At 40.9% G+C, this 14,742-nt stretch overlaps 1 protein-coding gene across 1 annotated transcript in view; it reads left to right on the top strand.

Moving 5' to 3' along the window:
• T265_08607 (hypothetical protein) overlaps positions 1-14,742 on the top strand; it is a gene marked incomplete at both ends in the record, with an annotated part of 38,096 nt that overhangs the window by 12,162 nt on the left and 11,192 nt on the right. The window contains 5 exons of the mRNA XM_009174462.1: positions 4,151-4,265; positions 4,929-5,092; positions 7,254-7,378; positions 12,034-12,156; positions 13,514-13,830. Coding sequence (XP_009172726.1) covers positions 4,151-4,265; positions 4,929-5,092; positions 7,254-7,378; positions 12,034-12,156; positions 13,514-13,830 — 844 coding nt within the window. The remainder of the gene's footprint in view (positions 1-4,150; positions 4,266-4,928; positions 5,093-7,253; positions 7,379-12,033; positions 12,157-13,513; positions 13,831-14,742) is intronic.

The raw sequence follows: 14,742 nt of genomic DNA on the forward strand, positions 1-14,742 counted from the left end.
TTACACCGACAGAGTCTTCATCAAGTCCTTTGATCCCGAATCCCAGCATCATCAACGTGAAAATAAATACGACGGGAAGCTATAGTATTCAGTGATTTTATTATAAAGCACAAGTATCTCGTTTAAACTAAACCATGCGACTAGATACATCCGGGCATCAAAGTAGGTAACTTTAAGTACTCCTATTAATGTTGGTGACAAGTTTGGCAAGAAAGTACTTTCAAGGTTATCGCAGCAGCTTTCGCATACAAAAGACTAAATGTAATTCGAGGTATCAAGACACTGACAATGGACGGGACTAAACTACTTTAGTCTGTTCCAACTGAGGAATCAATGTCTAACTGGTAGCCTAGAATGAATATGGCGATGACTGAACTGCATTTGCTCTAGGTCACTGAAACCTAGGTGCTTGCACATGATCAGTTCTCAAAAGTAGTAATTTAACTACCTGAATGAAAAGATTTTGACCCTTGAATACCTGAGGCACTCAGATTTCCAAACTTATCATGACTTGCCGAAAATGAACATTTTATGATCGACATACGATCGGCACTGCTAAGACATATGATTAATCATGTGAGTACGAGACTAGCGCTGTTTTCCGTCAGAAACTCTGGATTGTTTGCAGGACTTTCTTCTGAATTTCAATAATATTAACTGGTTTTGTGTTTTTCCTTATGTTACAAGCTGTCCAATACTTAAGGTGAACGGCCTGTTACACTCTTGGATATGGTTTCAAATGACTAGTCTTCATAGATGCGATTACCGTTGAACAGTATAAATTAACAGAATGAAGATGGAATATTTGACACTCGTTTAGTCACTCTTAACGGGTTGCATTTACAGGTGTCTGCTCTGTTGGCTGTTTATTCGTTCACTGACGTTGGCAACTAGCCTGCTAATGAACCCCCACTAATCGAGGGGACATTATATACACTTGGCGTACAGTTGAAAAACGTTGCTATGAGGGAACTTAAGATCAGTAATTTAATAGAAACAAGTGTTCAGAAAAATCCGTATGAGAACTGTTACCCAGAATGGCTACCATACAGCTTCAAACTAAGAGCGCAAACCTCACTATCTTTTAGTAGTGACACCACATCTAAGGGCATTGGGGATATCCGAAATATGTACAACAGGTCCTTGGCAGTTCAGTCGTTTATTCCGGCTGATGTGCAAGCTGTCTGCACAAAGCGGAGGACTCCCCAGTGGAGATTATAGTATTACCCCCTTTCACCTCGATCAGCAATAAGACCCAAGGACAAGGTGATTGTTCGTCTTCCATTCAGGTTATTTAAGATCACTTGTCACGAGCATGGAAACAGCGGCAAGATCGTTAGACCATCTAAGCTGTACGTGCCACCTAAATAAAGTGATGTGGACCGGTAGATATCGACAAATGAGTGTAAGCCGATCTTCCAAAAGCGAACAACTGAAGTAGACGAACAGGCAGTGCAATAATCAAAACTATAAGTCACAGAACCCAATTTCTACTTGAATCCAAAGTATCGCAGACTATTGTAGTGCAGGCGTTCTTTTGCTCGTGTAGTCAGCCGTTCGATCGATAGCATGACTAGCAGTTAATGTATTCAACACAGTGTGGTAAATGCAGTTATATTATCGACCGACAAAGGTCTTTGCGTTAAATAAACGATTCCTGTCAGATAGAAGGCAGTTTAACAGACTAAGTGAGATATCACCGACGTTGTATCAATAAATAACAACTCAACATTTCTGTCTTGGTTTAATCAGGCGTTTCCATCCAGTCACTGAATCATCTTGCTGAAACTGCTAAAAGTAGTGACGTAAGCAACTATTATAGTTTGACGGTCTCACTTCAACAGAACAAAAAATGAAGTTTAGTTACAAGTAGAGGAGGAGAGGAGCAGGTCATGGGCGTTCTACGCTTTTACGTGTCAATCAAGAGGGATGGTGTTTGTTTGACTAAATGTGTCGACGGTGGGGCGATGTTCATCCACTTTAAAGGCCGAAAGTCATCTTATTAATCCTGATATCCTCTTCAAATAATGTTCACCTTATTTTTGGTAGGTAGGTAGGTAGGTATTCTTACTCTGATTACACATTAGAAAGTAATAGTTTTGGACGCTATCTTCTGAATAGTTTTTTTGGAAAAAAGGAACTTAAAAAATATTCCTTTGATTGGGATGGAAGTGTGGAGTGCACTCGAGCAATTGATTAAGATTTGACTCTCACTGACTACTGACATATCTTCAGCCAGCACTGGATGAGGTTTGGCAGAATAACTAACTGTATCCCATTAGTTATGGATGAAATATTGTTTCTGGATTTATCGATGATGATGATGATGATGATGATAATGGTGAGACGGGTAACCTTGTTGGACGAGGGCTCGGAAATTTTGCACAATATAAAACAGGTCCCAGTGAATATACGCTGCAATCTGAGAAACATTCCCCAAACTAGCCAACTCATTGGATCAGAAAAATATGTTACTAGGCTGATCTTCCTATAAAATGAAATTTTCTCCTCAAAGTGCTTATAACTGAGGGCAGTGGTGACATTATTTATTCAGTAATCCTTTTCCCATTTCCATCTGCCATTAATTATCCAACCTCTGAATCAGTACAAAAATATTCTGCCATAAAAAGCAAGTAGGAGGTGATTCACCCATGTTGAAAAGACTGAACTACTGATCACATTTAAACGTGGTTAGCCCAATCCAGTCCCAAGCGCAAAAGTTTTCAGTTGTTCTTTATCAGCCACTATAACTCTGATGATCACTCAAACCTGATTTGTATTGGCTCCCAGGCAGGCAGACTGATCTTTCGGGACAATAAAACTGAAGCTGACTTTGGCGAGCCTGCCAAACGTGTCTTCAGGATAAGGATATAAGGAAATGTGGAAGCTGATGACTCTCTGTGCAATGCTGAAATGTACCAGTTAACTGGCATACATTATTCTGTTGCTTGGCAAGGAGGATTCAATCTGACATGGGGAAACATGAAGTAGTCTAAAAGGCTGTCCCACGAAATCCATGAAAATCACTAAATCAAGCGAAACATTTTCAGCGGTACAATATGATATTTTTCTGTTGCGTTCAGTGTTCAACACACACAAGTGTGCGAACATTTCCTCAGCAAACGAAATCTTTTGTTGCCAACATTTTGCGAAAAATGTGCGCACCGAAGATCTTACAATTCTTGGTTGTTTTTAGGTTTCCTCATTTAATAGGATTGTACCCGATGCATTAATAACAAAAATAGGGCCACCATCAACCCAACCATGAAGCGGAATAAAAATCAACTCAACTAATTATATCCACTTGGTTACTGTCTTCTAAAACAGCCTGATACCGAAATGTGAACTTACACTGCACACGCTAGCCAAATCAAGTAATGGAATCAGGCTGTCAGTTTTTGTTTACTCGAGGTCAAGTAACGTCCATGAAATTGTTAGGTTATTGAACAACGTGGCTTGAAAATATAACTCTTTGTGGTAAATCGGCCGCAACGGAATTCACCTATACTGCGGTCACTTTTGTGCAGTAAAAGAATGGTGACTTGGTGCTAGCAACACCTAATCGATACAAATAAACTCACCGAATAATTACACGGCTTATGGTTAAAAAGTACACACAATGTGCCGTTTTGAGTCCACTCGAACTGCTAGACTATAATGAAATATAAAAGTAATCGTTCAGCGTGGCTGCCATGCGACCGGAAGCAAGAACTACGGTTAAAATGCTGCCAGATTACCAAAGCTCAGACAGCAGCAGTTCAGATGACGTCAGTGGATTAGAACCAGAAAGTAATTCTGTAAACTCGCACTTTAATCACTCAGCTGTTTCGAGCTCATATGTTTTTCAACTCGCTGTTATCCACTCATATACGTGTGCCAGTTAGCCGTTACCAGGCTGACCCAAATTGCTTTGAAACACTTGAACGAGCGGATTTTTCAAACGCAAATTATCATCTCTAACAGATGTGCCGTTTTCCGAGAATTTGGAAGACTATTAATTTATCAAAGCCATTATGGGTTTCAAAAAACCTAAGGCATACGTAGCATTCATCAATTGCAATAGTCAACAACCTCGGAATGCCACTTTACGCCTTGGCAGCAAAATTTTCATTGTTTGGGCCTATGGTCTCATGTTAATTTTGATCCGCAGGTCAAATGAAAGGTGCCACCTGTTGCAGCATGTGACTCGGACCCATGAAAATACTGATCAGTTTAGCGTGACTGGAGATGCGGCAATCAAGCTAACCATCCCCCGACCAGTACCGGTAAGTCATGGCTGCTAAGAACCACTTCTATAAGGTTTTAAAGGAGCCTGATCAGTTCGTCGACAGGCTTGACTCCCACCAGGTTTATCATATGTTTTGATCAGTTATTAAGGCTGTAGATGCCTAGATTCTTTATGCAAACATCGCAGATTGGTTAGTACAAGATCAACTCCACCCGGATGCATACTATCAGATAGGTTGTTCATTATCCAGTCACGGTCTGAGAAGCAGCTCGAGCGGAACGCCTTGGAGTTCATAACTTCAGACAAAAAGCATACCGGCCGTTTTGGCCTTAAATGTCACACCAGCTGTGCCCTGCCAGATGGTATCTCATTAACCTGGGTAATATAACTGAATAATTTGCAACCCTATGTATAGACAATGTCTTCTACATACATCTAGCCACTGTTCTCTTGTGATTATAATCATCAAAACCTAATCGGGAGCTCAAACTATCAAATTTTCTTCAATATGGCCGAAGGTTTTCCCAGTTGAATACCCCATTTATCCTCCAGTTGGTAAAAATACCAAAGCCGCTTTTGGTCCTTTAACTTTACTAAAGGCGCGTCTCCAGTTTTTTCCCCGGTAGATCATCAGTCCTTTGCAACGAAGTTCCTGTTGACCTTATCTCGTGACACAATACAGCCTTTTGTTTCTTTTTAGAATTCCTACACTTTCGAAATGAGTATTCGTGACGAGGATTACTTCCCGACCTACGAAATAATTGGGAACTTCATTGCTGAAAATATTCATATAACACCAAACGCAGGTTGGAAGACTATTGATATGGTAAATGTGAGCCCGCACAAAAAAAATCCAAAGCTCAGGTAAGTTGTTCCTGTAGACCTTCGTTACAACTTGTTTAAACCCACTTAGGTCAAAAACAAGATTCCCTGAATATGAGATAATTTGCCTAAGAGATTCAAACTTGTCATCACCGAGGAGCAGTTTTTGAAAAGGCAGAAAAACTGCCTTATCAACTCTTCTGAAACTCAAAGTATTACTGAATAATCATTTTCGCAAGAAAACCTTATTCTAGTCGTCAGCTTCAGATATTCCAATCATGCAAAACGGTTCCCCCAAAGTGGTGGTCATGGTGGCCAAACATAAGGGACAGGAAAAAACGCTGAATTATTTGGTGAATTCACGGTAAATGAAACAGAATGTTTTAAATATGTAGGGCTCTGATGTTTGAATGAGGCGACTGGTGGCATAGAGGAGTGACGTAGGGAATGAAGAGCACTCTGGGACAATGATGATGTGTTTACTACTAGAGACACGTATGCTACCCCAATTGTCGAAATGCCACATTATTTTGTCATCCTCAGAACCCAGCTAGCACTTATGGCAGAATCCCAGAACAAAACAGACTGCATCTGTCCGCTCGCTAAATTGGACAAGTTTTCAGTGTTTACGCACGCTTTACTATTTCTACTAGATAGTATCGGATTTGGTCGGAATGCATCCATGTGAACGCAAGCGTTCTGTTTCACGACGCCGTATCTCAAGTAGCCAGTTTTACTTCCTTAATTATCCTTAGTCACAGAAATTCCGTTTTAGGGATAGACTAATAAGTGAACTACGACTGCGGTCGATAAAAGTGGGACTTGGTCAAGTGATCAAACTTAGGTTACGCCGATAACCCGGTGTCCTAATGGAGCGAATAGACCGAAATCGTTACTAACCAGGACTCAATGTTATCTGACAGATTGTTTTACCGTTTTCGAAAAACGTATTCTGATGTTCGTCCACCGAAAAACGGAATGTTTAGTCATATTTTTGTGTACAGTAGTTCTCTAGAAGAGCACTACGGTAAAATCGGGCATTAGGCTTTTCTTCCTAAGTAGTCTGTCACTGTAGAAACCACGGTTAAAACCGCGCCTGACGGCAAAGGCGATTTTGTTTTCTGAAAGGCATTGGTCCAATCTTGTTATTGGCTAAAGTGGGCACTATAATTATAACATTTTACATCATTGTATAAACCTAAATCTTCTGCTTCACCTTTGCTAAATGTGCTGCTTAAAATATTCCCATAAAAAACGGCTTAAAAAGCGGACTATAGGGTCAGCAATGAGCCAAATGTCTTGAAACCACTGGTGTAAAATGTAGCGCTTTATTTCAGTCTTTGTTCCGTATGTTTTGGTGATTCCGGTTACGCAGAAGAAATAGGCAATTCATTAGTGATATGCCCCACTGCAAAGTTATGGGTTCCTGTGCCCAAATTATATCCGAGTTCACTGCAAATTCACTGCGAATTCACCCAAGGGTTTCCTGAAGCACCAAATTACACTTGGTAGAGTTAATTAAAAGCCTGAACGGAATGCGACTAAGATCGGAACATAAACAGCCTACTTGCAAATACTTTTGATGGATTTAGACTGTCGAAATTGAAAGACCAAAACCTGGAAAAATGGAATATCCAGACTCTGAAGATCCTTATGGTTATGCGGTTTAGGGGCAGGAAATTTGCTTTAGAATAAGTTGTGGTTATAGTGTGTTTCTGCAGTATTTCCTCAAGAGTGTCCTTTCTATAGGCAGGCAGGGCACTTACTTGAAGATTATCGAAAAATCTTCAATCGTATGATTCAGTGCAAAATTCCCCTGGAAGTAAACTGAATGCACAAGTAATTTCGACAATTTCCTGCAATGTGCATTTTAAGCGATTTCCAGAACTTAATTCCTCACCTTAAAAGATTCTTTGATTTAGTCTGGAGGAGGCCGAATGGCCCCTGATGAACAGACAATCAAATTTTCGTTAACCATTTTAAGGAATGGAACCGAAAATACAACGCCGTTCACCTTACCGAACGGTTCATCCACTAAAATTACCTATCTTTTTTGGTACTTTTTGTTGGATTTTCCCAATGGGCTGTTTCTATGAAGAGTTTAGTCCGATATTCTTGTGTTTAATAATTCACATCCTCATGATTTGATGTCCCGTATATCGAGTGCAATGGTGTTCTATCAAGTTGTTCATTTAATCTCTAGTTTGAAAGTCACAATGAAACTGAATTGCATGGAGCATTTTTACGGTAACCACTGCATGGTTGAATGCAATCCAGTTCCGTTCAAGTTCGAGTGCGACATAAACGGGAACAAGATCTGTTTTCCAGGTGAGCAATTGTTTTCACCGTGACACATCAACCTTGGCAAGTATCCGCCTGATTTAAAGGTAATTAGGATCAAATACACTGGACAATAAATCAATCGGACAAAATCAAATGGAAAACTTAGAAATTTCTGTGTATAATTATCATTTCTTCTAGTACGGCAGTAATGTATTACGCAAAAATTTAAATACCAAATTAGGTTTATATTTTTGAACTGATCATTTATATTTGAACAAGACCTTCAACTTTGCACGCAGCTGTATAAAATCCGAGCAGTTAGAAGAGTTTTCCGGCTCTATACTAGCTGTGCACCATTTCATCCGAATAGCCGATTTTGCCCCCTCCCCGTGTATCCGAGTAGACAAACGCGAATCAGCAGGTCAATCCTTCTATCACCTGGGTATGAAAATACACCGACGCGACTGGGTAGGGCAAACCAAAATGCTATGCTTTGGTTTGCTCACCTTAAGAACAGTCTGAGCTGGATCAAATGGTATACCAACTTAACATCAATAGTGGACGCACAGGTATTTTAACTGGACACAAAAGACTGACGGAACGGAGGGTCGACAGGTTTCGATCGGTTGCAGGTGGTGACGACAGTTTGATTACTTGTTCCCATAGAGATGAAAAGAAGGGGACCCACTTCTTGCCATGAGGCAGGTTTGTCTGTATCTCATTTTCAAGACGAACATTTAAGATTGCCTGTCTTAGTTGCACCAGTGAACTGTTACGCCCCAGAGACAGGAGACTTGAAAACTCGATGCTCACTAGTCGGCTCACAATCACATACCGGAGAAGACAGCAAAACGGATGGCACCAATGAAATAATGTGTACCCTACAAACATGTGCACCCAACTAAGAGCAAGCTTTCATAGTGCAAGTTCTTGCCGGTATGTGGACAATTCGTTCGAAGCTATCAAACATGCGGCCTTTGGGCAAACTTCCCGAAGTATCCATTCATGAGCAAGTACTATTCTTATCAGCGGAGCTTATGCACAGCACGTACGTTAGTTTCTATTCAGCAGATCCAATGGCTGGTCTATCTACTTTGCGAAATGGTCGGTGGCAAATTCAACCTTATTCTCTGATCAACCACATGCTTCTTCCCCGAGCCATTCATGGTACGCATATACTGTATGTATGGACAAGGCCATGCTTCGTTGTGATTGCTCCAATCTATTGAATGAGAAGAAAAACGCACGTCATAGTTGCTACTGTTCTTACATTTCCGTTCCGTTTGGTGACTAATTGAAGCCGTGTTCGAGTGGTTGAACTACGTTCATTCGACCGATAGTTCCCGTTGGAAAAACGTAGCTGAAGGCAAATGGAAAGAGCGACACTCATTGGGTTCCAACAAGCCATTGCGACGGCAACGAAGGTGGTGACGTAAGTCAGAGAAATTGCACTACTGAGAGATGTCTGAAATCAAAGGGACATAAAGGAACACATCAACTTTATGAGTAGCGCATTACGTAAACACATGAGCTAATTAAGGTAATACATTAATATCTCAATAAGATAAATATCATTTTGCGCACCAGTGAAGGTTTTCTTAGTCACTGAAAATTGGTCGGTAACCGTTTTCGGCCGATTCAGCATGATTTTATACTGGGAGTGGTTAGTGCAACGGAGACGTTCATATTCACAAAAGTGTTACTTATCTTTCATTTTACTCTCTAATTTCTCAACGAAAATGCGTCATTCTAAACCACTGAATTCCGTAAACTTAGTGAAAGTATAAAAGTAATTCACTATTTCTCAGTGTTCTCCCACTAGCGACCAAACAGCTGGTGTGCACCTGGAGGTGAGAAACATATTCCCACGACAGCCTGAATTCACATTTGGTTTTACATTCTTCCTGATGGATTTGAGGAACATCTTTTGCATGTATGTTACGCCGGGCAAAGTTACTTCAGAGCATAGTAGGCCAATAACGTCTCCGATTCAGCAGGTGTTTACAACACACCATATTGGGCGAGTGTTAACCATGTCTTCAACTTTTTCTTCAGAAGCTCATCGTAGTGAGACTTATCCAGCATTGTGTAAACTGAGGTACAACTGAATACACTGTCAACCTAGAACACGATACACATTATTCCTATGAGTATCAACCTATGTAACCTGGCTAACCACACTGTCAAACCTACTCAGTGGTGACCAAGAAGTCCATCACCAGTGGCATTCCACGAATGAGTTTTTTATTCAGTGGTTTTTCTCGCTATACATTTGAGTCTATGCACATCACCTCAGTTTACAGCTGTTGCTGAATAATACAGGTAGATAAATTTACATAACACCGAACTGCTCATAAATGGCTGCATGATTATGCTTAGGTCAGATGGTGGCTCCCAGCAGACTCCCGCTAGTTTGTCTTACTCCTCCGTGTTTGCATCGGATTCACAGGCTCATCCGGAAGAGCATAGATTGAGTCGTACTATGTGGGCGCAGCTGTCCTCATGGGATCCCTCCAACTTAGTAAATGACCAAGAATGTGACAAGAGGGTATCGGGAGACACCTTTCACCTGAATTGTTTTTCTCAGTTACACTAAAGTATCCATTCAAGCAGACTTCCAGTATCCAACGTTCGTCTGTCAGGGATACTTCTTTCTCTAATGGGCTCACACTATACTGTGCGCAGCCGCTTCGACTATAACTACACTAGCAACTTAAATTCTTCCTCTTTTGGCTTGGACCGCCCTCTTTAGATCAGTCAACCAACACGGCAAAGAGGGATGCAAAGCCTAGTGGAGTATTGCATGTGGATGGCCAGTGCATGTGGATTCATGATAAGTCGTCCAGTGTCAGTCTGGAATTCCAGTAAGACAACAATGGAGTAATATGTGTCCCCCGTAGCTTGCATCACGGAAGGAAACTAACATTCAACCCGTTGTCATTTCACTAACGATATCAGAGCCACATATTTAGAGAATAAATGATAAGTGTGCAGTTTATCTGCGCGAAAAACACTCGCTATACTGAACGGGCTACCGTTAAACGGGAATCTTAGTTCCATGTGTAGACAACTCAAAGCCAAGTATCAAGAACGTGAACATCTTTATATTCAAGTAAACATATGAGATTATTCGTAATCAACATACACATCTGACAAGCGCACACGTATTTTATTCTCTGAAAAGATTAGTGAAGAAATGGGCTTCCGTCAAGCAAACCAGGATGCTGCATGCCGATTTCGGTCATATAAGCAGGAAAAATATCTCAACCATCTTTTGCCAAATTTTTCAAATTGGATGAAGATGTGGAGTCTCAATCCTTATTCCAGCAGACGATTAAAGCTAGTGCAAAAGAGGTAGGGTGTGAACTGGAGTTGTGGATGTCCAAAACAGCTAGACATGTAACATCAACAGTTTAACGACCAATCATTAAGACTTGTTTATTTTTATAAAGTGGCAGCTACATATTTGGACCCAGAAATGAAGGAGGCATGACCTACCACAATTTGGAAGCCAACATCTTATGGGTAAAATCTCGAAGTGGGCAATTCAACAACGATTTGTGAGTCTACTTCTTTTTGTGGATCTGTTCGCCGTTCGTGAAACTGATGATAGATGGGAAAAGCAATGGAAGTTGGGTAGAGACCACCAGGCACCAGATATTTTTTGAAACATTCAGGTATTTTTTCTCAAAACCCATACTGGTATGATCGAAAGATATTATCCGTCTATCCCACTTAGTTGGCCGCATATTGCCCTCACCGATGTTGCTTACATTGTAGCCCTCAAAAATACAAATCTTCGGTATTCGTTAACGGGCATATATAAATTTTGGGCAAACTTATATTCTCAGTGTTGCCTATCTAACGTTCAGTATCCTTGAACACTGAACGTTAGCTCACTTGTCTCCCACCGTGAGACTATAAATTTAGATGTCCACATTTCGACTGAGAGGCCCAACATTAAAACCAGCGTCAGGTCCACTGAACCTCATCGGCATCCCCCACAGAAATGCGGACAAAAACTGTAGGACAAGGATGATGGAAGCATTGAACATGTGAATTTTAACGTTGTTTAACCTGCCAGAGGATGCCTTGTTCCTGGAATAATGATGGAAGGAACCACCTTTCCCTTGCGCCGATTAATTTATATTTGTAAGCACTCACCTTAGTGTGCTTTCACACATAGTCTTAGCATAGATGTATTGGGTCACAGACTGACTCGTTGCACCTGTTAGTCCTAATTACCTGCTTTCTGTCGGAGCAAACTGAAAGGTTAATGTGGGTTTTTGATTTTGATGCGGTCTCTATCTAACGGGACTCAGGGGAGACAAACTGCATATTTCAATCGCTTAGGTATCAAAATCCGAAGTGATAAGATTTGATGCTAACAGAGTTAAGATATACGGAGGCAGGTTGGTTACGCATGTTCCACTGTCATGCCTCTTGAATAGTGTCGTTTAAGAATCGGCCTCTTAATGTAAACAGCTTATCTGGCCGAACCATCGTATCATGTATACTTCTAAAGCTTGGGACAGAATGTTTTGCATCAAATGCATCGGTTTCCAAAATATGTGCTGCTGTTTCATCATGAATAACAGTCACTTTCTGAACCCTGGATTGTTTGATTTGAAACACCACATATTTTCACGGAGAGCAGAGTGACATCGACTGACATCAGAGTTAACTTAATTTTGGCTCAGGTCTAACGGGGCCCAATTGTGAAAGGGAAGATTCCTGTTTCTTTGAACCGTGTGCACGAAATGCGACGTGTCACAACCGGGAAGATCGGAAAGGACGAATTTGCGTATGTAACGGACGAGAAAGTGAGTCACTTCTACCCTTTGGCAGTTATTCTCATGTCTTTCTACAGGGAATACTGAAAATCCTGTACTGTAGACATCATAGGTTTTTTCTGGCCATTGGAATAAAATCAGCATCATCAAAAACTCGTAATAGCCTGACGAATAATCCCAAACTGATCGGTCGATCTCTGAAGACTGGAGAGCACACGGAAGAAGTAGGGGCATCTACCAAAGTTGGTACCTCACTTTCTCCGTGACATGTCATAGATAGTCTTGTAAGCACACAGGGACGATTTTTATCTCACTCGGTAGATGTCTGCACTTGAACTGTCCTCGAAAGAACTAAACGTAAAAATGCAGGGCACTTGGTTGTATAATTTGTATTTTGCATGATCTGAGCGACATCATCATCTCACCAGCTTTATAATGTATGCCATATTGCCGCAGTTAAGTTGGTGCATACTGCATTCTATTACTCCTTCTTCTTAGCGCCAGTAATCAAATCGCGCCGTTGAATAGATGACCAAACTCCGGTTTGGATGTCAGTCACTCAAGTTTTCATGCCTTGGAGAATGTCATCTGTGGTACGACCTAAGTTATATTAGCTTGCTTAACAACTCTCAAACGGAAGAGAAAAATTTTTCATCGTTTCAGCAAGAAGAACCGTACTAATGGTTGCACTGAAATTTTGGAATGTTTTCGTTTAAGATATTGTTTTCTGTTATTTGAAAATAACCCAAAAAGCACCATTAATGCAGATGTTAGGATTTAACGCTGAACTAATATGACACAATGGATAATACTTCAAGCTCTTGCTTAAGGGCTTCAGGATGTCAAAAAAGTCACATGCCGAAAAGTGCTTGCATATACCACCAAGTTAGTGGGTGAGTCGAGCTTTGAGCGTCCAAACATGCGCCATCCAGTGCTATTGGTTTCTGAAATCACTACACTTTTACTTGCACCACATTAAGCTGCCAGACATCGGGCGGGGTGCTGCGAAAATACGGAGGGGCGTTAGACCAATTCTTACATACTACCTTAATATACTGCCCATCTTGTGCCTGATACTACTACTACTCGAGCGGAAGTTGACATCTTAAGAATCAGCTTCAATTGATAGGACTCAAGTGGATGTAGCAAATCACCTGACATATATGGCTCCATCAGTATTACGCGGCTGAATTGGGTTATGTAGATTGCTGGAAACTATATCATTACTCCATATACGTTTGTCTGCGAGTAGGATTGTTTTGAATTTCTTACAGTCGGTTTCGTTCATCAGGGTGGTTTACTACAAATCAAGAAAACCTCCACTACTCCTAGGTTTTGTGTTTAACGTTCAACAATATGACACAGCACACTTCCGATTTCTAAACAGGCCCAGAATGTTACCCGGACTATGATCCGTGCTCCACGTTGCCCTGTCAAAATGGTGGTGAATGTCATGCCGTGGGCATCTATAATGAAAGTTTTCGTTGTAACTGTACCGAGCCCTGGACCGGTCACCGCTGCAGCGAAAGACGATTGGCCTGTCTTGAGGCAGCTAAAGAACGAAGTGAAACTTTGGGAACAAACTCTTCTGAAGTATGTCTCAATGGAGGAAAGTGTTTGGAGTACACAGATAAATTCGCCTATAGATGCCACTGTGAGGAAGGGTGGTCAGGAGACCATTGTGAAGAAACGGCGAGTAAATCAGTGAGTTTGATGAATACTATTGTTATTGTTTTACTCCATATTCGATTGAATACTTCAGCATAAATTGTGACGACTTATTTTGAACATCACGACTGTTGTGTAACAAAAAGGATACGAACAATCCTAATGAATAGTGCTTCAGTAACAATTACAATGACAGACTGTTGGTTGTTGAAGCTAACACGCTCCTTGGAGGAAAAGTACACTCTACGGTGTACTTGGACCGTTATGCCTGGTTGTATGGAAACGAATATCACTGACTTGACAGTATTGCCTTTTGGAGGGGAGCACAAGCTGCCTTTCACAATACGACCACAAAGGTGCTCATAAAATACTGAAGTGATCCACCGATTCACTCTTTACTTAAATAAACAACGATTACATCAACCATGCATATATTCTTTAGTTTATTCTACCTACCCGCCCTGGCCCTATGGAGCTCTTGTCTCCTAAACACAAGAAAAGTAAAGTACTACTAAGCAGTTGATTCTCTTTTTCCAGAAGAAACCTTGTGTTTTCCAATGCACTTACATCGGGTCTAGTTTGAGCAAATGCGAACACATTTGCCCGTTGGAAAGATCCTTAGCACAAAAAGATCCTGTAGATACCGTTTGATTAAATGTATATAGGACCGCTTAGATGATACCAACATATATATCATTCTGAGAATAAAACCGACATCCTAACTTACTCTACCTAGTCTCACAAATACAGTTCTCTAGCAGAGTTTGAGCTGCATTTAACAGCTTAAACTACTGAAGAGTAAGGCTCTGATAGCTAGCAAATGAATGTTTTCTCCTGGCCTAATTAAGAAAGACCTGAAAGTACTATCCGTATACATCTGTCCTTGAAATTTTCTCGGATTGCTACGACCAACACTTTGTGGAGCAAGATCCGCAAAACTGATAAGGG

This window comes from Opisthorchis viverrini (genome assembly GCF_000715545.1).
Source record: "Opisthorchis viverrini unplaced genomic scaffold opera_v5_227, whole genome shotgun sequence".
In the NCBI taxonomy this organism is placed as follows: Eukaryota; Metazoa; Platyhelminthes; class Trematoda; order Opisthorchiida; family Opisthorchiidae; genus Opisthorchis; species Opisthorchis viverrini.